We start from the raw sequence: 22,670 nt of genomic DNA, 5'->3' as shown, positions 1-22,670 counted from the left end.
GCTAATTGTGCCCAAGTTGATCGATCTAACATGGTACGTTCAGCCTGCCTATTAACGATTCGAATTGAGATTTGGCCTTAAATACCAATCTCATTTGTATAAAAGCAATAGTAAAAATGGGATTTAGGCACAAATTCTTCTCGGTTGATTCAAGTTACTGAAATAAGTTGATTCAAAAGTTGATGGGTAATGTGACAGTCTGCAGAAATCTAGGCACCTTTGGGATAGGGTTGCCAATTGTCAGTAAATTTACTGACAGTTTGCCAAAATCAGTGATTTTACAACTGCCTGTAAATATCAGGGGCTGATCATTTGTGCTGTGTTGACTTTTTAAGTGTAAACCGGCAAATTACTTGTTATGTGTATTGTCAGTGTTGTCATATTGTGTTTATACTGTTTAAATATCAGTTGTTTTCATCTTTAATTGGAGTTATATGTGCTCTGCCAGTAAATTTTCCAGGTTTTATCATTAAAAAATGCTGCAGAAGATGGCAACACTACTTGAGGAGTGCACAGGAGGTGAGATCTCCAGATAGTCACAATAGACAATGGCTCTCCATTGATACTCTATATTGCTCCTGTGGCAATAAAGTGCTTCTAAAGGCTAGGCATTTTTTTACCTTAATGCATTGTCTGTATCCCCCCCCCCTCACCGTTTATCATTTATAATTGCCTGAGTCCTATCTCGATTCAGCGCTGCGCTTGTCTGCAGAGGCGTTGGTCTCCCTCTCTCTGCTCACAGTTTCAGAGACAGCAATAGAAGCCATTAGCTCCTGCTACTGTCAATCAAATCCTGTGAGGTGAGATCAGGGGGCGGGGTTGAGATGCGCTGTTTGTGTCAGTGGGTGCGCACAGCCTGGTTAGAGGGTGGGCCTGCAGGTATGCCACCATAGGAAGCGGCTTCCTATTAGGGCACACAGAGTAGAGCAGAAGCCAAGAGCGCCGGCAGGGGACCCCAGAAGAGGAAGTTCCGGGCTGCTTTGTGCACAGAGCAGTTAAGTATAACATGTTTATTATTTTAATTTAAAAAAATGCCCTTTACAACCATTTTAAATTTTAGTGACATTAAACAACATAATTTAGCCCTGCTAATAATAATAGAAAATTATGCATTGGTGATAATGCAACTGAGAACTGGGTGGTAAAGGGTGAAATGAAGCTTGCAGCAAAGGCATAATAGACAGGTGTACTTGCAGATGCAGGTTACTTCATGTACCCTGAGACTTTATGCTGAAGGAAAACAATGGCCAGATGGCACCATGACCAAAGAGCATTCAAAGATGTAGAGAAGCATCGATGTGTATCAAAGGCCGCCTGCAGTCTATGTATGCCACTGCTTGTAAACTTTCCAAGAATTCAATTCCCATCATCCACTGCACAAGCAGATCAAACAGTGGCAAGGATGGCCACTTCCTTGGCTGTAAAGGAGAGGAGAGTTTAGTTCCACTTTCAATTGCATGGCAGTTGAGATAAGGACCATTGAGGGAACCAAGGACTGACAGCCCACTAAAAAGAAAAAATACCACTCAAAAGTTGGACAAGTTTAATGCAAAAGTACACCTGCATGCCACGTCCTCCTTAGTGTAGACATCGCAGGTGCCTAAAAAACCCCAGGTACTCTTCAATACATTAACTTCTGTGTATGATGGGTCAGACTCAGTACGCAGGCCTTTTTCCATCTTCATTACTATGATGGGTAGCTAGTACGGCTGTCATCGTAGTTACGGATTCATTGTCAAACTTTGGGGGCAAAAAGGAGTGGGGCCTGGTTCTCAACTCAATTAACTTATGAAGTGTATTTCAGAGCACATGGGCATTCAGGACACTTTTCCTGCTTGCCAAGACAGAGAAGTGTTTTGTGGGCTAGCTCATAGCATCATGAGTACAAAAAAGGCAAACTAGTCTATGATTTGGGCAATTTGGGCCTCTTTTTATTCCTGGGTCATGTTCAGCTTTAAATTTATATTCATTCTCTGGGCTGCCACAAAATATTATTGAATTGTAACTTTTCAAGATAGCAAATTGTGGCTTATAATTTTATACTGAACTACCAAACTGTGTAGCCATAACCCACCTGTCTTCTTATTTCTTGTGTTCCTGGTTTGTTATAACTCGTAAAAGGCATTTAGAATAAAATATAACCACTTGAAATCCGGGTAAAGCACTTACCTGTTATAGTCAGTAGCCTTTGCAGCATCATTCTTGTAACTTGTAAAAGGCATTTAGAAGAAAATATAAACACTTGAAATCCGGGTAAAGCACTTACCTGTTATAGTCAGTAGCCTTTGCAGCATCATTCTTGTGATTATTTTCTCAAACAGTAATCTCATGAGCATGCTAAGTCTTCTTGTCATTCAAGCCCAACAGAAATATTAACTAAAAGACCCTTAAACATTGAGGGCTAATTTACATATAACAAGATGGAAAGATGACGATAAATCTTTGTTTCAGTATGAAGCATTTCACATTTTATAGGCCAAAAAGATCAGCCAATAAGAAATCCACATTTCCTTTACAAAGGAAAACATAAAACATGTCATAAAACAAAGAACTGCATTTCCTGGCTGTAATATATTTCCATGCCATTGTATGTAAAGATGTTACAGCCTAAATGTGGTGGAGGGACTCAAACTGGAGCATGCAGAATGTGGTACAGCTGTGCATAGTAACAAATCTACTCCCGGGTTTTATTGGCTGATTGGTTACTATGCACAGCTGCACCAGATACTGCTTGCTCCAGCTTTGTAAATACCAACCACCCCACCACCAAGTGTGGCTAAAATTAAAAACAGAAAATCAGCACAAGGGACATAACTTACAGTGAGTAGGATGTGTTCCTTGTGCTGATTCCTTTTGTGTTAGAAGAAATCCTCCTCTGTCCATGCCCCCACCCACCCCGTAATCTTCCGGTGTGGTGAGGGTTAATAGAACTAAGGGGCTTCCAAAAGCTTTCATCATAAGAGCCCCATGATGACTACCCTTCCGACCTAGCTACACCAGAAGCCGTACTACAGTTATGTACTACAGAACAAAAACAGGATCTATCATCTGCTTGTCCTCCATTTATAGATCCTGTTTAATTCTTGGAAACTGTAGTATGGCTTTTATGAATGGAACAATTGGGAAGACAGAGTGGGCATAATCAGGCTCTCTTTATGAGAGCCTGTGACAGCCCCTTGGCTCTATTAACCCTTGCTACACGGAAGATTATGGTGCTGGGGGTGTATGGATAGAAGAGGTTTTCTACTTACAGAAGAGAATCAGTACAAGAGACATATGCTACTGACTGTAAGTTATGTCGCTTGTGCTTTTTTTTTTTTTTTTTTTTTTTTTTTTTTAGCCACACTTGGGCTTTAAGGGTCACTTCATTCAAAATTGATGAGATGACCATGAGAAAAAGTAAAGCTAGTAGTGGGACTTCCCCACCATTGGTCCAGGTTGTGTTCTCGACCCCTTCTCAGTTTTGGTTACCATTCGTCATGGTAGAGAGTAGGATTCTCTTATGTATTATTCTCTGAAGTTACAGTCACTGTGAGGCAATTCATCCTTAAAGTTAACAACAAAAGCAGTCAAGCACTTCATGTTGGGTTTCAGCACTTTTTTCTCATTCCTTTTTCTGTGTACCCGCCCTGTTTACATTACTGAATAGAAGGCTGGCAGGGGTGAACTAAGCTAGAAAGTGAAAATGAAATTGAGAAGCGTCCGCTGTAAACTCTGGGGATGAATTACTACACAGTGCCTACAACCACAGAGGTCAATGAGCACTAGTTTTAAAGTTTATTAATGTTTGTTAGGAATATGTAAATATCTGAATGCCCATAGCCTGGCCAGTGGCCACTGTTCTGCTTTGAGCTCTGGGAGAACATAGCAGAAATTCTAAAGAGGAGTCTGTGTTTGAATGAACGTCAGGGAGTAGTAAGTGTTAGTATTTTAAGATGCACTTTAATAAACAGCTGGCTTTGGAGGCTATTATTTAAAATAAGAACATAGTAACAGAAATCGGTTCTCAAAGAAGACTTATGTGGTACAGCTACTCTTAAGATATATGGGACCTAAAACACCTTGTTCATATGGGTTGCCACCTTCATACTATATGACAACACTCTCCGTTTTGTAAAGAAACCCTGGAGCACCATAGACATTGGGGGGAATTCAATATAGCTGCTGCGCCATTTTTTTGGCGTTAATTGCTCTTAATAATGTGTTGCTCCTACTATAATTCAAAAAACATCTGCAACAGTTTCAGCCCTGACAGCGACTCATGCGCCGAATTCTGGTAGTTCTAATTTACTCTACTTCTACATTGTGGCACAACACCTGCACCAAATTCAAAATTAAATTCCAACAGTTCATATCTTACAAAAATGGAGGTAATTAAGACCAACTTTTTCTTGGCGTACAGAGACAGATTTTTGTAAATGTGGCTCGCATGCTTTCCAAAATTGGCACAGCATGTGCCAAATTCAAGTACAAGTTCAAGACAGGTACATGAATTTGGCACACACTGTACCACCACTAGTGCACACGCAAGACACTTTTGCAAAATCTGTCTGTGTCAGTCTTTATGAATTCCAAGGGCTGTGTTCTCTTTATGTGATTGTATTGTAATCCTGTTACTAAGGATGAGCTCAAGCATGTTCGCAACTCCACGTGCCCACGCCCGCCAGGAGGCTGAAACGCCGCAGCGCTAATCACAGGTAGTGAAACATTTCTCGATCTGTGCAGCTGCGGATCGGGAAATGTCTCACTGCCTGTGATTAGCGCTGAGGAGGAGCAACACGTGGCGTTGCGAACACGCCTGAGCTCTTTCTTACCTGTTACTCTGTCCAAAGCTGTGATTTCAGCTTTGAATTAGCTTCAGCTTCAAGCAAAGCTGTCAGCCCTTAAAGCTCACTAAATTATAGCCAAGGGAGCAGGTATCTTCAGACAATTGCCCCAGGTGTCCTGAAACTAAGCACACTCTTAATGCAAATGTTTACTTCAATAGAGAAAGATAAGCTTTATCTATCCCCCCTTCTACAATGCTATGTCAGTAAGTTCATCCATCATATTAAGGGACCAATGATAAGTTCCTGCAGGCAGGTTGGATATAGAGAGTAATAGGTTATTTAAGTTTCTATGGTTTCTAGGCATTTCAGCAGCTGTTTTAAAGTATGGTATCTTTGAGCAGCTGCTATCTACTCCTAATGGCAGTTTAGTAGGTTTAACTCAGCTATATGATCATTCAATCTCTAATATGCAGCAATAAGAGATATTGGTTTGGTACCATGCCTTCATTTTGCTCCTAAATATACAGATGTACGAATGTGTTAATCAAGAGTCCTGGGGAAAAAAAATAAAGTGGGCAGTCCAGTTTCTACATTCCTAAAAAAAAAAGTGCCTACCCCCTCCATTACAACATGTTAACTACCAACACAGTTTGCACAGGGCACATCATGGGAAACTTACTCATTTTTGTTTGAATTCCTCTACATGTGCCTGACTGCTCGATTAGACTCCCATAAGCAGAGCCAACTTTAGAAAAATGTGAACCAAGATGAAGTAAAGTGAACTTGTGAGCACTTCCAATTCAGATGATACTTTTATCAAAACAAGCTCAGGGTCACTGAATTTAATCAAACTTCACATTTTAGTATGTCAAGTGCTAAGTGATTTTTCTTTCTTTTTAAATTGCATAAATTTTATGTTATATGTCTAAACAGTGCATAGTGAAGTTCTTCTGTTCGCCTCTATGATTCAGTTTAACTTTGTTATTGGAATTTGACTTTCCCTGACTTGATTGCTAAACCATGCCAACTTCTATTGTGCTTTCCAATCAAACTGCTTCAGTGGGCAATAAAGACACTCTCATTGGACAGTGGAACAGCAGTGGGCAGTGCTTAGCCTTGAAGTCAGAAAAGTCAGGCCCCAGTCACAAAAGTGAGGAGGGCAACGAAACAGCATTTCTAGTTAATACGGGTAAATAGCACGTTATTTCTGGTGTTTTCTCTCTGGCAGGGCTTTTAAAAATCAGTACAAGTTTACTTTAACCATGTTTAGTTTTCTTGTAAATAAAGTTACCATAATTTTCCTGGAGACTGTACCTGAGACTCAATATGCAGTACTTTTCTAGTATACCACAACTAAAATGTGCGTATTTGATTTAATTTCTGATCCTACCCACCCAATTCAATGGCAAATGACCACATTTTGCTATTGACGATCTCTTACTGGACATAAAAGTGGAAGGTGGGTGTAACTTAATGTTGCCTCAAAGTTGGAAAAGTTAAGTCTGTGCTAACAGGGTGAAACCAGTATCAGACAGGAGCAGTGAGGAAGCTTCTCTGGCTACTGAAGAGGATGGAAGACATCTGGTTGTACCTGTTTTTATGTAAGGCTTATAAGTTCACTTTTTTAAACACAATGGCAGGTTCACTTAAAGATTGAGACTAGTGATAACATTTTTGTTTGTTAATTCATACAATCTTACCATTAATTGTACAATATAAGCACTGGCCTACTAGACCTAAAGCTGAGGCAGATGTAAAAAGACATCAAAGTCAATAAATACTCACCTTTCTAGCTGTCCCTGCCATTGAAGTTAGCACAGAACTGAAGAAATCTGTTGGTGATGTCCACATGGAAACTGACACTTTTGGGAGTGTCAGTCAGGAGATTGACACTTCCAAAAGTGTCAGTTTCCATGTGGACATCACCAAAAGATTTCTCAGTCCCCCCCCCCCCCCCGCAATTCTCACAGGTTCCTCCTGCTGACCTTCATGTCACTACTGTATTCCGTGGAGTGGGACCCAGGAGCTCGACACTACACAAAGTGTTGTTTCAGTGTGGACTTCACCAGAAAATTTATCAGGATGTTGAAACGGTCACTTTATGTAAGGGCAGTTAGTGTAAATACCTAATCTGTCTTCATGTCAGCCTGTTGCAATCTCCTCACAGCAGCACCAAAACAGGAGAATGAGTTGCAGCATTTTTAGCCAATCAGGTGTGCTACATGAACCTGTGCTAACAATGAACATGCTAATCAAACACTACTGTGTGAGGCCAGCTTAATCCTGTGTGGCACAGCCATATAGCTACCACTGGATTTTAAATCTATGGGATTTACTGCATTTTATTAATAAATGCTGGGTGTTAACTGATACACAGTTCAGGGATTTCAGTACTTGAGTTGTAAATGTGAGGTCATATGTACAACTCCTAAAGTAACACTTTTCTTTAATAAACCATACCTGAACTATTTTATTGCTAAACTGTATCAACTCACAATTGCAACCAGTGGGATCTGTTCAATATAGCACTGAATGGATCTCTGTTCACTGCTATATTTTATTTTATGTTGCTCAGCATGAAGAGACATTTTAAGCAAACAATGTGTGTTCAATTGTGCCCACTAGTTTGCCCATTCAGGCCTATTGGATAGCCTATGCCCTTCAGGGTGGTTATTTACTTCCAATTCTTCCAGCCTGTAGTGAACTCCAACTCACAGCCGACCAGGAATTCTGGGGCTCTGGCAGGCAAACAAGCTAATGACTTAGAGCTCAGATTGGGTTAAGAACATTACGTGACAGTGCTTGGACCTGGTAACTGGTCCTTCAGTTACCCAGCAGTGAATTGTGGGAAAAACAGGAGACAGTGACATATGTGCAGCTAAAACCTGTTTTTCTGCTTTTATTCCTGGACAATATACAGTGTAGCCATATTTTTGCTGGCTAGCTGGTAAATATACATTTTGTTTTGCTTGCTATGTGCAAAGTCCTTCCATGTGCATCTTGCTGTAAAAGCTAGTTTTAAATTGAGATGGCTGCCATTTTCGTTTAGCTTGCTGGATATAGCATGGGGGCACATTGGATGCCTTCAGCTGCCATTGTGCTTTTCTAGGCTTCTGGTGTGTCCCTTTTAGGAAGAATGTGTTCCTTCCAGGCATACAGTACATGCCCTTAATTTATCCACTGCTACAAATGCTCAAACACGGAGACTCTCATAGATTAATGTTAGGACTGCACTATGAAGAGGAGCATTGAGCATTGACAAGGCAGTGCAGCTTCCACATATATTGCAAATGTTGTGCAACTAAAACTGTTTATATGCAAATGTTTTTTTTTGCTGGCTAGCTGGTAAGTGTGCTGGGAGATACATTTTTTTTAATTGTTAGAGACATGAGTGCTCCTTCAGATCTGAAAATACAAATATTTAGAGTATATGTAGAGTTTTGCTGGGAAACAAGACTGCTGAAAAGCACAAAGGAGGTACGTTTGGAATGGATGAGCTATCTTGAATGGGCAAAGTACAGAAGAGTATTTTTTTATAATACCATAGAGGAAACAGTGCATAGTTGCATTCTCAGTGGTAATGTGCTTTCCGCCCTACCATTGCAGTGCCTTATGCTGGCAAAATAAGTACATGTCATGTCCCTAACTATAAATGTCCTCACAGAGACTTGTAGTGCTGAGGAAGAGAGGGTATTTCCAACCAGGTCTGTTGGAGCGCAGTGCACTAGGTAGCATGATCAAACTATGGTGTCTGTTGTACTTCACAGTCATATTTTCACATCTTGAGCATCTTCTGTAGCAAGAAATTGGAGGTAGGCTTGGGAAAATTGAGCCTATTACGACGGTTCTTCAAAAAGTTTCCGCACTTTTTTTAACTCTAAAAAGTGTGGAAACTTTTTAAAGACCCCTCGTAGTACAAGGTATACCTAATATTGATTTCAGTTATTTCAATTGAAGTATACATTTAAAAAATCTGAAGCAAAAATTTATCTGCAACACACAGCTAATATGCAGAGGAGGTGTGGCATGGAAAGGGGTTATCAGTGGTGGGCCTGTTTCACAAGTGACATTCATCCTGTACCTATAGGTACATTAATACTCTTTCAAACCACACATACGTTCACTCTAAATTGTATACAGAAGCTGCTTTGCCTCATCAAAGAAAGAAATCACGTCCTTTTTATATTAATTCAAAGAAAAAAAATAAAACAAAGGAGATATGCAAGAAGCAAGGAGATGCTGATGAGAGCAACTCTTCCCCCATCACATCTAGAAAACAAGCCAAACTATGATGCTTCTGTTGTTTGACCAAACATAGTCTCGCTTAGCACTTTTTGACATCAGAGTTAAAACAAATACAGCTTTTTTGTGGAGAAAAAATATCCAGGTATCAAAGAGGAAAAACGGAATGAAACACCTGAAGGGATTACATGTGGAATCCACTCTTGGAATTAAAAACCAAGCTTGGTTCCACACCTGTTTTTAAGAAAGTGTAATAAAAATACAAATTACAACTGAACACGCAACATCTCCATTGCTGATTTGTTGTGTCCGGCTGCCCACCGAGTCTCATCTTGTAGTCACTGAGCAAACAGGCTCCTCTGTGTAAGAAGAAACGTTTTGCTGCAATGCCCTTGTGAATTTTCAAGGTCAATTCCAGTAGTTGCAAGGCCCTTTGAGTCAAATGGCTGGAAAGATCCTCAGAACTTTGAGGAATTATTAAGAAAATTATGTTTCCACTCCAAAATGGCAACATACACTTTTGCAGAGGTTCAAGGTATAGTATCTGTCTTCTTCACACATTAAAACAGGAACTCATAAAATATTCAAAAAATTAAATAACGGAAACATGATAATTCAAAACACAAACTTTTAGAAAGATACCTCTTTAAGGGCATCTCTGCCCTCTTGTGGGTGGGTAAGACTTGAGTTGTGAAAACAAAAGATTGGTTGAAATGTATGGGATTAAGTGTGTAACTATATCTCCACAACATCTGCTGACATGAACCCAGGCACAGTTCTTGGTGTATCTATCAAAGTCCAGTCCTTTCATAGCTTTTGAAAGTGGTTACGTTGATGATATTCCCACAACTGCTGGCAAATCTTATGTTGTTTTTTATACGATGTATAAAGGTATTGACATTCTTATTTAACCACCTTACAACAGTTGGCAACTTATACAAGACTGTAAACGCTTAAAGCAATACATTTCATGTCTAGATGTTTGTAGACATTACAGTAAAAGTTCAAAAGACCTACATGGCTTGTGCCTGTACTCAGATCTGTTGGGGATTCTTTGTCATATTATATGTCTTGAAACACAATCATAAACCATTTACTCTTGCAAAGTGATATCAAGTTCTAGTGGTTGTGCATTGTTGAAATTACCGATGCTATTCTGTAGAGTCGTTCATGGCTTACACTTGTAACCACATTCGTAAACAAGATATCCCATGGCAGTCATCCTTACCAGTCTTTAATAATGCTGTCCAGTTGTCTCTTTTGTTGTAATCTTGCACGACAGGTCTTATAGTCTTGAATATTTCTTTATTCTTTTGCTTTCCATTTGCTAAGTACAGCTTTTAGTCTGTCTCTAGTACAACTCTTTCTCTTGTTATAATGCCTTTTGTAGCTCGAAGATGACACTATGTACCTCAACCTTATCTTTCTGGGCTATTCGTTTGAAAGACATTCTGGTTCTTGTTTCTTCAAATCCTAATGGGAATGCCAGCAGATACTGTGCCCACGTTTGTTCAGAAAGCTCAGAAAGTTAACACTGGAAAGGATTAAAAAAAAATGGTAACATGTTTCCCTAAAATAATTGAATATACTAAGAGTTGATGAGCTGAATCATTGTGGGATCAGAGTCTATTGAAAAACATTCAAATGTCCAGCCCACAGGGTAGGATCTCCGTTTTTCCCAATATCAGCTCTTTATTGCAGTTTATTGATGTGTAAGTTTGCCACACATGGCAAAAAGGACAACGTGAACAAAAAATAAATCTTTGAGTGACTTGTGTAAAGTCCATAAAATGTGTCCTTTCTGTTTTTGGCACTGGAACGGGGGAAGGTCATGACTGCTTCACCAGGTAGTGTGAAGTCTGCTGGTATTATAATCCAGTTGCTCCTAGGGCCATCCCTGCACTGTGACTCATACATGGAATTGTCTGCATGGATTTGGGAAAGTCGTGACTAACCACTCTGCCATTTTCACCGCTACCTCCTGCTGTGGAAGGTCTTGGTAAAGTTGCCATTCGGACCGTCTCCGTGACTGTTTGCTGTGGAATTAAACAGAAGCCCTTTTGAGGAGGATAGGGGGTTTTAGCCCCTGTCCTTTCTGCAAGACATTTGAATTCATGAAACAAATTACATTTTTTTATAGATCTCTTAGTTTACAAAACTATATGTCAATGTAGGTTAGAGGGGTATTTCATTTATATCTAAAACTAAATATTTTTTCTTTCTTTTGTTTGAGTGCCAACTCATTGCCTCTGATGCAGTGTTTACTAAACTTCTTCAGTATTGGCAGTTTTATACTAGGTTCACAAACTGTATATGAGGGTGCAAAAATGCATGTAAATTGAAGTCATTCCCATAACCGCAGGCAAAACATGCTGCTTTTTTAGCAGATGCGTGAGGGTGCCATTAATTATAATCTGAAAATGCAGCATGTTTTTGGTTGTGGGAAACCTCATGGTGCAAAAGCACACTGCAGCTGCAATTTTAAAATGGTGCAAGGACCTTTTTCCTGTGTTTTCCACAGGTACAGTAGCCCATTAAAATGAATGAGGTGCTGTTCCTGCACAAACATGGCATGCAGCAATTGAATACATGTGAACCTATGCTTACAGTGTAAACTATACCACTAAATGTTAGGATGTGTGCCAATCACCTACACTACTGCAATACTATTTAGATTTTGATGGCCATCACTGCACATCACTGTTGGTCAAGAACTTGTTTACAAACTTACAGTGACCTTTTGCTTGTATTGTAACTGGACTAGAATTTCTGCAAGGGTGCAGGTAAGAAGGGAGTAAAGGAATGTCTCTTTTTAAGCTGACTGAAGACAGTAGAGGGTGGTTGAATGCCACACACAACTGAGTAACCCATAAGTCTGCCAGCACTTCTCTAAGCACGAGTGATTGCATCAACTTGGTGGTAAATGCTGCATTAAACACAATATAATCACTCATTTTATAGGGGTGGGAAGAGGACACAAAAGACAGGTAGGACTGGGGAATTTTTTTTTTCATTTTAGATAGAGCAAGGAAGGGGTATAAACCCGGTAACTTTTTTGCCATCCGTGTCCCATTGGGGGGATTTTCCTTCACTCCCTGTCACATGGCCACAACAGAATGTGAGAGGAAATCTCTTTAAAGTAAGGGAAATCCCTGGTTGTCACCAGGGTCCCCAGAACTAGTGTTACTTTTTGTAAGATTTCCCCTCTATTGCTGTACTGATGATCATAAATCTGGGATTTTCTTTCACGTTTAGTGATAACAGTCTCCAGGACAAATAAAAAAGGTGAATATACCTAACGGGGACACAGACTGCAATAAAAACCTGACAGGTGTTCTAATGCCTCTCCACTTTCAACAAGTTTTTTGAGGAAATTTCTTATAATTGTTAAACACTTGTCATTCTTGGATACTCATTGTAGATCTCTTGGTAATCCATACATGATCCAATTATTGTGAGTGGTTGCATTGCTCGAGTGTGTGAAAATTGGCACATGTACATATGGCCACCCTAATCATTTAGATTAATGTGAGACAAGAACACATTTAAAATGTAAGATATGTAAAAAGAACAGATGCCACCTTCATCTTTTTAGATTCACTCCTGGACTTGTAGCAAAACTCAATGAGAGCAACCAACATGGCCAAGCCAAGACCTCCAATCAGGATGTAGAAGACTCCAGCGACATTACTAAGGCTCAGGGCACTTGTCTTATCCTGGAACCAGATACGGAAGAAAGGAGCAGGGAGAGAGCAAGAGAAAGAATGTGTTATTCATGGCAACAGATATTATGAACATGTCCTCAAGCTTCCTGAGAAACCCACATCCACAATCCAGAACTCAGACCAGTCCAACACACTAGCAACATACAACAAGCAGCAGCACTTAACGGGCAGTCAACAAAGAAGGGGTTAAAAGCTTTTTTGAAGTTGTCTTCCATTTACATAGTTGGATCATATTCCTAAATGAATAGTCCACATAAACATCAAAGAAACATCAGATTAAAGTAATAATTTTAATGGCAGATGAAAAGCCTGTTTATAACAATAATAAATTTGTGTCTGCAGTAAAAAAGAAAAGTAATTCAAGAAACTACAGTCTTTCAATTTGCTGAATGAAGCAGCAAAGAAAAAAAAGACAGCTTCATACATTTTTTTTAAAATTTAAGAAGCATTTGGAAATCAAAAATATTTAAAGCAGTAAGGTACCAGTGACTTTAATCTACTGGGTGCCTCTATGTTTGTTATTGCTCTCTTATGTTTTTTTTTCCTGTCCTTCCAGTGATTCTACAGTCTCTCCCCATTCCTAACCAGCATTCTTCTCACCTCATTCAAAATTATTTCACTCTATTCTTTCTTCCATTCTTTTCTTATACATGGCTGATTTCAATCTCATTTGCTAGTTGATGACTTCTTTTGCAATGTCCTTTCTTTTTTTCCCCACCTTTTATTGTCATCTCTTTTTCAACTTCTATTTATCTCCTGTCTATCATCTTCTAGTCCCTGTCTTTTTCCACTATCCTCATTAGCAATTCCAACTTCCTTCTAATTCTTGCACCTTCTTTACTTTACCTTTTATTTGGTTGTAGAGGTGCCAATATGCATTAGATGGCCAGGTATAATTTACTTCTCTTCTATCAATTTCAAGTTCTATTCATTACAGATTATTGATATTTGCATTTTATATTCTCATCCTCAAATAACATCGTTATTTTCTACAAAGTTTTCCACATATCTTAAAAATCAGCTTAAAATTTGCCATGAAGTTTAAAAGGTGACATAGGAATCAAACATTGACTGGGTAGATCTCAAAACAGTTTAACATTTTTGATTTAAATGGAGAGACTGGCAACACTTCAAAAAAGCTTGGTGTCTACCAGACGCTACCAAGACCTTTCGCACCACCCCTTTTCACCCCCAAACTAAATCTATGACATTATACAACTCCAAAACCCACCTCCCTCCACAGTTTAAGCATGCACCCCAAACGTTGCAATAATGTGGAGTAAAAAAAAATTATAATCCTTCAACTTCTATTTTCAGGGCCTTAACTTGACGAGGAACAATGTAGCAAAGTCTTATAGAAAAGTCTAGTGATTGCATTTGACTTAATATTAAATGTGCAGGTGAGCTATTTATTTTTTCATTAAATTATGATTTGTTGACTATATAGAAGGTCTTTATTATTTTCAATAAGTGGAATTTTTTAGGTTATTGTCTATATTAGAGAAATATTAGGAAATATATTGATTGCTTTGAAGAGTCCTTTTGAATAGGCTTTGGGTTCATTATCTTCATACAACTGCTTAAAACCTGAAGAGATGAAAAGCATTCTGAATCTTCAGTTATAAAAAAAATAGTATGGAATAAAATATCTAAATGATAAAAAAAAAATAAACAAATAGAAATGATAAAAATTTAATTGTACCGGCTAGTTTTGATGTTGTGAATTAATAAAGAAAAGATTGCATAATTGTCCAGTCCACTAAATATAAGCTAAAGGAAAAATGGGTCATTTGCAAAAGGCAGAAAACTTAAATTGATCTCAGAAATGGGTTCTCAGCAACTTTTACATTCCTATATGATTATGATACTAACTAGTCCCTTGCATTCAGTATAATGCACTCTGATTTAACAGGAAAACCATTCAAAATACAATTTAAACCTTAGCTACAGTGCACATACACCCATATTATGGACATTAAAGTATTTCCAGACTTTTGGAGAGCAGTAAAAGAGCTTTAAATCCCTGATCTCTGTAGTTGCAGGTACTGTGGAGAAAATGATGCATAACGTTCACAATAGAAGCACCTCTTTCCTTATTTTCACTGGTAGCAGGGACATGGCAGCCTGTCAGCCTTCTAATGTAAACAAACAGTATGCATACTGTTCAGAAACTGATTGCAACCAGACTTCAGAGTCCCTGTTATTGTGATTTTTGAGGATGAATTGCACCACAGTGTCTGCAGCTAAGGAGCATGGGTCCACACTACAAGAGAAAACATGAGGCGATGAAATATGATTTCAGTGCCCGCCGCCGAAAAGTGGCCGCGCATGCGCAGAACGTCACGCCGCCTCCCGTTCGTAAATAGGAGTCGTTCACAAGTTGGAAGTTCGTAACTCGGGGACTGCCTGTATTGTGAAATTTGAGGATAAATGTATCCACAGAGCCTGTAGCTACAAAGGGCAGTGGAGGATTGTTTTTCTATTTAGCTGCTTGTTAAAATATGTAAACAACTTAATGTCCATAGTGTGGTGTGCCATTTTAAATTGAAGCTAAATATATAGTAACACATTTTAAATCTCTGGGTGCCTGAATCTCAAAGTACCAGCACTGTCAAATAGGAGTGGAATGAGTCACATCCTCCCCCATAACTAGAAGTTCCGTTTGGAAATTTTTGTTTGCTTCCACTGGCACAACAGAGTGATGGGGGAATAAAGAATAAGTAAATAAGTGCAGCTGATGGTAGGACACTATTAATGTGAACCTGTTACTTTGCCCTTCATGGGCAAATACAGAGAATCTGTAAACATTCTAAATGTGCATACTATTATGAAATATTTTATGCTGTATGGTGCTGTTCTTAAAATCTAAGTATCTTAACATTTTTGTCTTACATATTTGATTGTTTATGCTCAACCGTTAAAGCAATTGTAAGCCCTTATAAATTTACCCTATCAGAATAGGACACATCACTAACAATTAATTTACATTAAAAATGCAATTAAAAAAAACCTCTGCAATACCTTTTTAATTCTAGTTCCGCAGGCCTGTGACCAATTTCCCTCTCCTTGCTATGCACATGGTCTAGCATGCTGTATTATGACAGTAAGGCTCCCTGGAAGAGTCACGGTCAAACAAGATATAAGATCTACCCCCCAGGCATTACTTCCTGTGACATATAAAGCTAGGGTAAACAAGATCTATGGATCTTGTAAGTCATGAGTAGATTTGGCTTAAATGTGATAAGATGGGAGTATGCACACTATGGTGGCAATGCTACAAAGACTGGAGAATCATTGCCCTCAAGAACTAGTAATTTAGAGTGACTGTCAGGATTACCAGTTAATTTATCAAAAAGTAAACTTTGCTAAAAAAAAATGAAGGGCAAAATTACAAAATTATTGGGGGTGCTCTACTTTTTCTTTTTTCTTTGTACAACTAGTTTAACTTTGGAAGGTGTGTGCTGTTACTCAAGAATGCCTCCTTTTCATCTTTTTGTGGTTGAAAAGTGTAAGCATTAAAGAAGGAGTCTCATTTCTTATTTTATTACAGTGTTCCCCACAGGGGACAAAGTACATGTAGTATCCCGCAGGCTGCAGAAGGTTGACCACCCCCTCTCTCTGCATTTTTCTTGCTGGTGCTTGTCCTGGCAAGGCGCTTGGAGCCAGATATAGGTGCTGGCTATCAATGCAGCCATCTCCTTGCTAGCTTTGTTGTTGGACAGCTGTCAGGGGAGGGCCACCCCATCCCACCATACAGCTGGCCCTCCATGGCACGTAGGAAGATGGGATATAGTACCACATTTACTATGTCTCCGGGAGGGATCAAACTGTAATAAAAATAAATTAGACTTATCATACTTTTCTTTTTTAACCGTAGTTCTGCCTCTTTCAAATGATCCCCAGAAGTGGATTTTACTGCATATGATACATTGTTTTTTATTATCTCAATTATTATCTCAAATTGAGCTGCTTTTAAAAATTTGACAGGGATTGAAAAAAAATACTGTTTGTATGATACATTCTTTGTTGCAGGTGTTCAGCTGACAGATACTCATTAGTGCAACCTCAAAGTCTATTTATTGAATACATAATTTATTAGTGAAGCAGGAAGCATGTAAAGATAAACTTTAGAGCAATAACACTTAGTGTGTTCTCATCAGATAAATGCTATCAATTTCCTTTCAAAGGACACGTTGAGAAGAGAAACAACTTTAAAACTAAACTGCAGGAAATATCTGTATTGCATAAACAGTGACCCAGCTTGGCACAATATGCATAATGATTTCTAACTTTTCCCTACAAAAAAACATTTTGGCTAAACATAAACTTTAAGCATATAACTATATCTAATGCAGCAAAATCCATTCCTACAGACTGAAAGTAATGAAAAAAAAAATTGTAAAGTTAGAAGAAACATAAAAAAATAAATAAAACTGTGAAGGAATGATTAAAATATTCTTATTTTGCTGAGTTTGTTTTTTTTATAGAATTTAGGAGTTACAGATATTACATGATAAATTATATAATTAAACCTAAGCAAAAGAAAAAAGTTACTCATCCATAGTTTGCTACTTAAAATTAGCATGTTTCATGTTTGGATGCCATTTAGGAACTCATGTCATAAATGCGGCGTACTAAAGCCATTTGGTTGCTATGGGCAGCAAGAACTTTTTTATTTACTGTGTTTTAGATACATAATCCCCTTTGTGTGCTACTTCCATATTCATACTGTAAACTATTGATCCATGTTGAGTTTAGTGATACTATATGCCTCATATTTCAGTGCTACTGAAAATGAAATTATTTTTCCTTTATGGTTTTCTAAAGAAAAAATTTGAATTTTATATTGATCAACTTCTAAAATGGATGGCAATGTAATATGTAGAATGTTGAATGCAGTTCATGTAACTCTCACCTGTGCCCAGACTATTTTATTTGCATATTCTTAATAATCAGAAAAAAGAAGCTATCCCTGAATTTTCTAGTTTCTTTTAGTATCAAGTGTTTCCTTCTCAAAGCTCTTCATAGATAACAACAAAGGCTCTAAAACTGAGTTGCAGTTGGTTTCTAACAGCTTAGAAACACCTGCTGTTTGTTTACAGTAGAGGACTGTCAAGCTTTCATTGCCTGCGCTGTGAACTAAATTCCCCACAATACTTATAGATACAGAAATGAATGGGGGCTTGTTGTAGCGTCTTTTTGCTACTTGTTCAAAATATGTAAATGCATTTGTGTGAATGATCTGGGCATGGGTTCTCTTTTAAGGGAAATGTATTTCAATGTGTGTGTAGTATTGATATATTAACATTATGCAGCCTGGCCTTTTTTTGTTAATTTACAAAATGCCTCCATTAACTGCTTCCAGACCGCCCACTGCATATATACTGCAGCAGAGCGTCATGGCTGTGCAAAATCACATACCTGTACGTGATTTTGCGCGCGCAATTGTCAGTAAAAACAATGCAGTGCCATATCGCAAAAAAATGGCCTGGTTAGGAAGTGGGTAAAACCTTCCGGAGCTGAAGTGGTTAAAGCATATTTAAACCCAAAGTCCAAAATTTATTTTATTGCATCTTAACAGTCAGTAGATGTGGTGGTTGCAGTCATTTTCTTTTTTCAACCTTTTAACCCTTGGTAATCCTGCAAATAACACACATTCTGCCTCTGGGTGGCTTCAAGCACTCACTTTATCGTATCTATAGAGAAAGTCATGGTTGTCACACAGGCCAAACAACAAACATGTCTGCCTCTGCTCATCTGCATTACATAAGGCATGATGGGATTAGTAATTTACTTAAGAAAAATATGATCATTTTGCTTTCTGTTTGCTCACAGGAAGTAACAGGATGCTGCATTACTGTCAGGATCAACATGTATTTTCTGTTCTTGCAGAAAAAGCTTTTAGCCTAAAAAATACATTAATGAAGTCACCACATCTAATGACTAGTAGGCCACAATAGGTTACTCTTTTCTTTATTGGTCTAGTTAACCTTTCATTAAAACTTTGTTCTTTTAGTTTTGGATTAAGTGGGGAAGGGTTAAATTATCTATCATATTTAAACTACTGTCTGCATTAACTCTCAATTTCTGGGCTGGTTACTAAGAAGGAAGTAAGAGCAAATCTTTTGGTTATGTTTGGTTCTTTTGCAAAGCAGTCTTTAATATATATAGACACAATTTTAAAAGCAACAAGAGAATGGTAAAATAAGTGATAGACATCACTCTCTTGATTAAAGGCTTCTATTATTCTCTTGGTAGGCACCGTTCATGGCAGTGTTGCTGTGCTGTTAGTCTGCTAGTGTTACTGGTTCTCCTCCAAACCTCGTTTATTAACAAGCTGTCCCCAAGTCCAATGCTTGCATTGTCTCTGTGAACATCATTGGTTTGGCAACTGACTGTAAAAAGGAACTGAGTACATTGCAGCAGATTGCATACCAGATGTCCGCATAATATGGAGTGTAAATAGGAAGACAGGGAAATGCTGTGGCCACCAACTGAAGAACCTTAATTGCTATTAAAGGGCACCTGTCATGAGAGAAACCCGGAGACTACCACTGTTGACCTGGTGCCTGGCTGTAATGATGATCATGTTGATTCAATACTTAAGGTCATATATCTGGAGCAAGTATGAGGATAAGGATTTCTGTCTTTTCTTAGAATCTCCTGATCTGCATACTTGTTCTGGGCTCAGCATACAGGCCTGACAACAAGCAATATCAGATCAAATGGCAGAATCAAAATTGTCTTCAATCTTCACTAGGTAATATTTGGCAAGTCTTATTCCTAGTCAAGGATTTTGAAACGTGCTGCTAAAATGTTTTATTCTTTTTAGTTTGTGTGTTGGTGTGATGTTGGTGGGGGTACTGCTATCCTGCACTCTGAAAGCAATCTGCAACAGATCGGTTTTTAGGAGGTGGTAGAACAGTGGCTGCCAGGCATTCAGGAGGTGAATCTGCTGCCTTCTGGATGTCTGTTTTTTTTGTAATAAAATACTCCACCACAACCACCAGCCATGTGTTTTTTACTCATGCTTGCAGAGTGCTCCCATTGGCCTCAATGGGCGAGTTTGACAGGTGAGGCAGCCTATCAAACTGTGCACACCCTAATCACTGGTGCGGTGCCAATTCCCCCTACTATTGCTTGGGCTTCCCCCCGTATTGTGCCCCCCCTGCAGTACTGCTGGCTTCCCTCCTCCCCCGACTCCTGCGGGGGATGTTTCAGAATGTAGAGTGGGGGAAGGGACTAGTAAATATGTAATTTTACCGGCCCCTTCCTTTTCTAAATGAACATAGTGAACTCACTCATTGTGTTCATTCATAACTGAAACATAGGAAATTGTGTTTACTATGCTTCAGTTTGTGAAGGAACAGGAAACCGCTCAGCACAGAGCACTATCCTGTTCATTCACTGTCCAGTGCAGTTGAGGCTGCAGAGAAAGGCGTGATGTGTGTTTGAGCTTTGGGGTGTACACCCTAATGCAATAGGCTCCGCACACCTGTGCTGCAAGACAAGTAAAAATTGTCATGTTTTTCTCCTTTTTAAACCCAGCGCTAGCCGTATTAAGGATCCCACAATCAACTCCAGCAACTATTAAAGATTTATTGACCCACAGGACAAAAATGGGTCTAATAAAGAATTTTTCAAAACTCTGTGTCTTCACTGTTGACAGTGGCGTTGTTAGGTGGGTGCGGGGGGTGCGGTTCGCACCTGGATGACACCCGCCAGAGGGGTGACACCCGTAGGTAGCGGCATGCACCTCTAACACTGCCCGCTGACCTGATCTGTGCCTCAGGTCTTGTGCTGTGTCCCTCAGCGCAGCGGACTGAAGCCGCCTCCCCCTCCTCTCTGTTTACATCCACACAAGAGGAGGAGGAGCCCGAGGGACACACACGGCTGTGTGTATCGTCCGTGCTGTTCTGAGGTCTGTAAACTTTATGTAGATAAAGGGGGTCTGCACTGAGGGGGGATTCTATACTAATGGGGGCTCTGCACTGAGGGGGGATTCTATACTAATGGAAGGTCTGCACTGAGGGGGGATTCTATACAAATGGGGGCTCTGCACTGAGGGGGGATTCTATACTAATGGGGGCTCTGCACTGAGGGGGGATTCTATACTAATGGGGGCTCTGCACTGAGGGGGGATTCTATACTAATGGGGGCTCTGCACTGAGGGGGGATTCTATACTAATGGGGGCTCTGCACTGAGTGGGGATTCTATACTAATGGGAGGTCTGCACTGAGGGGGGATTCTATACTAATGGGGGGCTCTGCACTGAGGGGGGATTCTATACTAATGGGGGCTCTGCAATGAGGGGGGATTCTATACTAATGGGGGCTCTACACTGAGGGGGGATTCTATACTAATGGGGGCTCTGCACTGAGGGGGGATTCTATATTAATGGGGGGTCTGCACTGAGGGGGGATTCTATACTAATGGGGGCTCTGCACTGAGGGGGGATTCTATACTAATGGGGGTTGGCACTGAGGGGGGATTTTATACTGATGGGGGTTTGCACTGAGGGGGGTTCTATACTAATGGGGGTTGGCACTGAGGGGGGATTTTATACTGATGGGGGTCTGCACTGAGGGGGGATTCTATACTGATGGGGAAGTCTGCACTGAGGGGGGATTCTATACTAATGGGGGGTCTGCACTGAGAGGGGGATTCCATACTCATGGGGGTCAGCACTGAGGGGGGGGTGTATGTACTGATGGGGGGTCTGCATTGAGGTGGGAGGTTGATACTGATGGAGGGGGTCTGCAGACTCTGCACTGAGGGAGGGTGTCTGTACTGATGGGGGGTCTGCAATAAGGGAGGGGAGTCTGTACTGAGGGAGGGGGTCAGTACTTAGTGGGGGGTTCATACTGAGGAAGGGGGGTCTGCACTGAGCGGGGGTCTGTACTGATGGAGGGGGGTCTGTACTGAGGGAGGGGAGTCTGTACTTAGTGGGGGGTCTATATTGATGGAAGGGGGTCTGTACTGAGGGAGAGGGGCTATATTGATGGAGTGGGGTCTGTAGTTAGTGGAGGGGGGTCTGTACTGAGGTAGATGGTGGAGGAGGGAGTGACACCAATTTTTTCGGCACCGGGTGACACCAACCCTAGTGACGCCACTGACTGTTGAGTCCCTTCTTCCCCAGATGTTGTCATATAAATCCCCGGAAAATAAAAAAATCATATAGTGTAGTATGCCCACAGTAAATAAAGCAAAATATTAACTAATTGTGCTCACATGTGTAAGTTGTACCCTGCCATGCAACACCATGTGACTTGAGTCTTTTTTAATCCCCTCTTACATTCTTACCAAATTCATAATCTTTAAAGAGGAGCTCCAGGCTCTCCCCCAAAAATTTAAAGTCAGCAGCTACAAATACTGTAGCTGCTGACTTTTAATATTAGGGCACTCACCTGTCCAGGCATCCAGCGGTGTCCTCACCCGATCCAATTCTTCAATCGTCTATCGGGTGCTGGCGGCACTATCTTGACTGAGGAAAACCGGTCTCCTATTGCTCATGGCGAAGCGCATTGTGCTCTGTGAATGGGCTACAGTCTTCTGGGACTTGTGAATTGCCCCAGAAGGCTGCGGGGGAAGGAAACTTTTTGGTTTCTTGCTTAGGCAAACAATGTCATACATCCCAGGAGTCTTCAGGAGGGGAAGAAAGGAGGAGGGGTTTTCTCAGTTAAGTACACCCTCTTGCATGCATGCTTGAGCTGAGTACAGATGGATTCCAGGAAGTAAATGCTACATGAATCATTTTCCCTTACTCAAGATGGCCCCAGCCAGAAATGCTAGGGGGTGTTTTTCAAAGTGATTTCTCAACAAAATAAAGCATGGACTCATTGATGGATGGGGGAGTTTGCTTTGAATATTAAAAATGAATTAAAATAGTGTTTTTAGTTTGTGGTGTTCAGATGCAGTGAAGAGACTTCAATC

General features: G+C 40.0%; 1 protein-coding gene and 1 long non-coding RNA gene across 6 annotated transcripts in view; one reads left to right on the top strand and one right to left on the bottom strand.

The window, feature by feature from the left end:
- Nucleotides 1–22,670, top strand: part of LOC141132571 (uncharacterized) — a 130,579-nt gene that overhangs the window by 91,024 nt on the left and 16,885 nt on the right. The gene's annotated exons all lie outside the window — the stretch shown is intronic.
- Nucleotides 8,931–22,670, bottom strand: part of GRIA1 (glutamate ionotropic receptor AMPA type subunit 1) — a 462,487-nt gene continuing 448,747 nt past the window's right edge. For all 4 annotated transcript variants that reach the window (XM_073621138.1, XM_073621139.1, XM_073621140.1 and 1 more), the window contains exons 15-16: nucleotides 12,593–12,727; nucleotides 8,931–11,068 (exon numbers count right to left, since the gene is read on the bottom strand). In XM_073621138.1, coding sequence (XP_073477239.1) covers nucleotides 10,880–11,068; nucleotides 12,593–12,727 — 324 coding nt within the window. In that variant the 3' untranslated portion in view covers nucleotides 8,931–10,879. The remainder of the gene's footprint in view (nucleotides 11,069–12,592; nucleotides 12,728–22,670) is intronic.

The sequence above is a fragment of the Aquarana catesbeiana genome, linkage group LG03 (assembly GCF_042186555.1).
Source record: "Aquarana catesbeiana isolate 2022-GZ linkage group LG03, ASM4218655v1, whole genome shotgun sequence".
Taxonomy (NCBI): Eukaryota; Metazoa; Chordata; class Amphibia; order Anura; family Ranidae; genus Aquarana; species Aquarana catesbeiana.
This window is presented reverse-complemented; position numbering and strand designations above follow the sequence as displayed.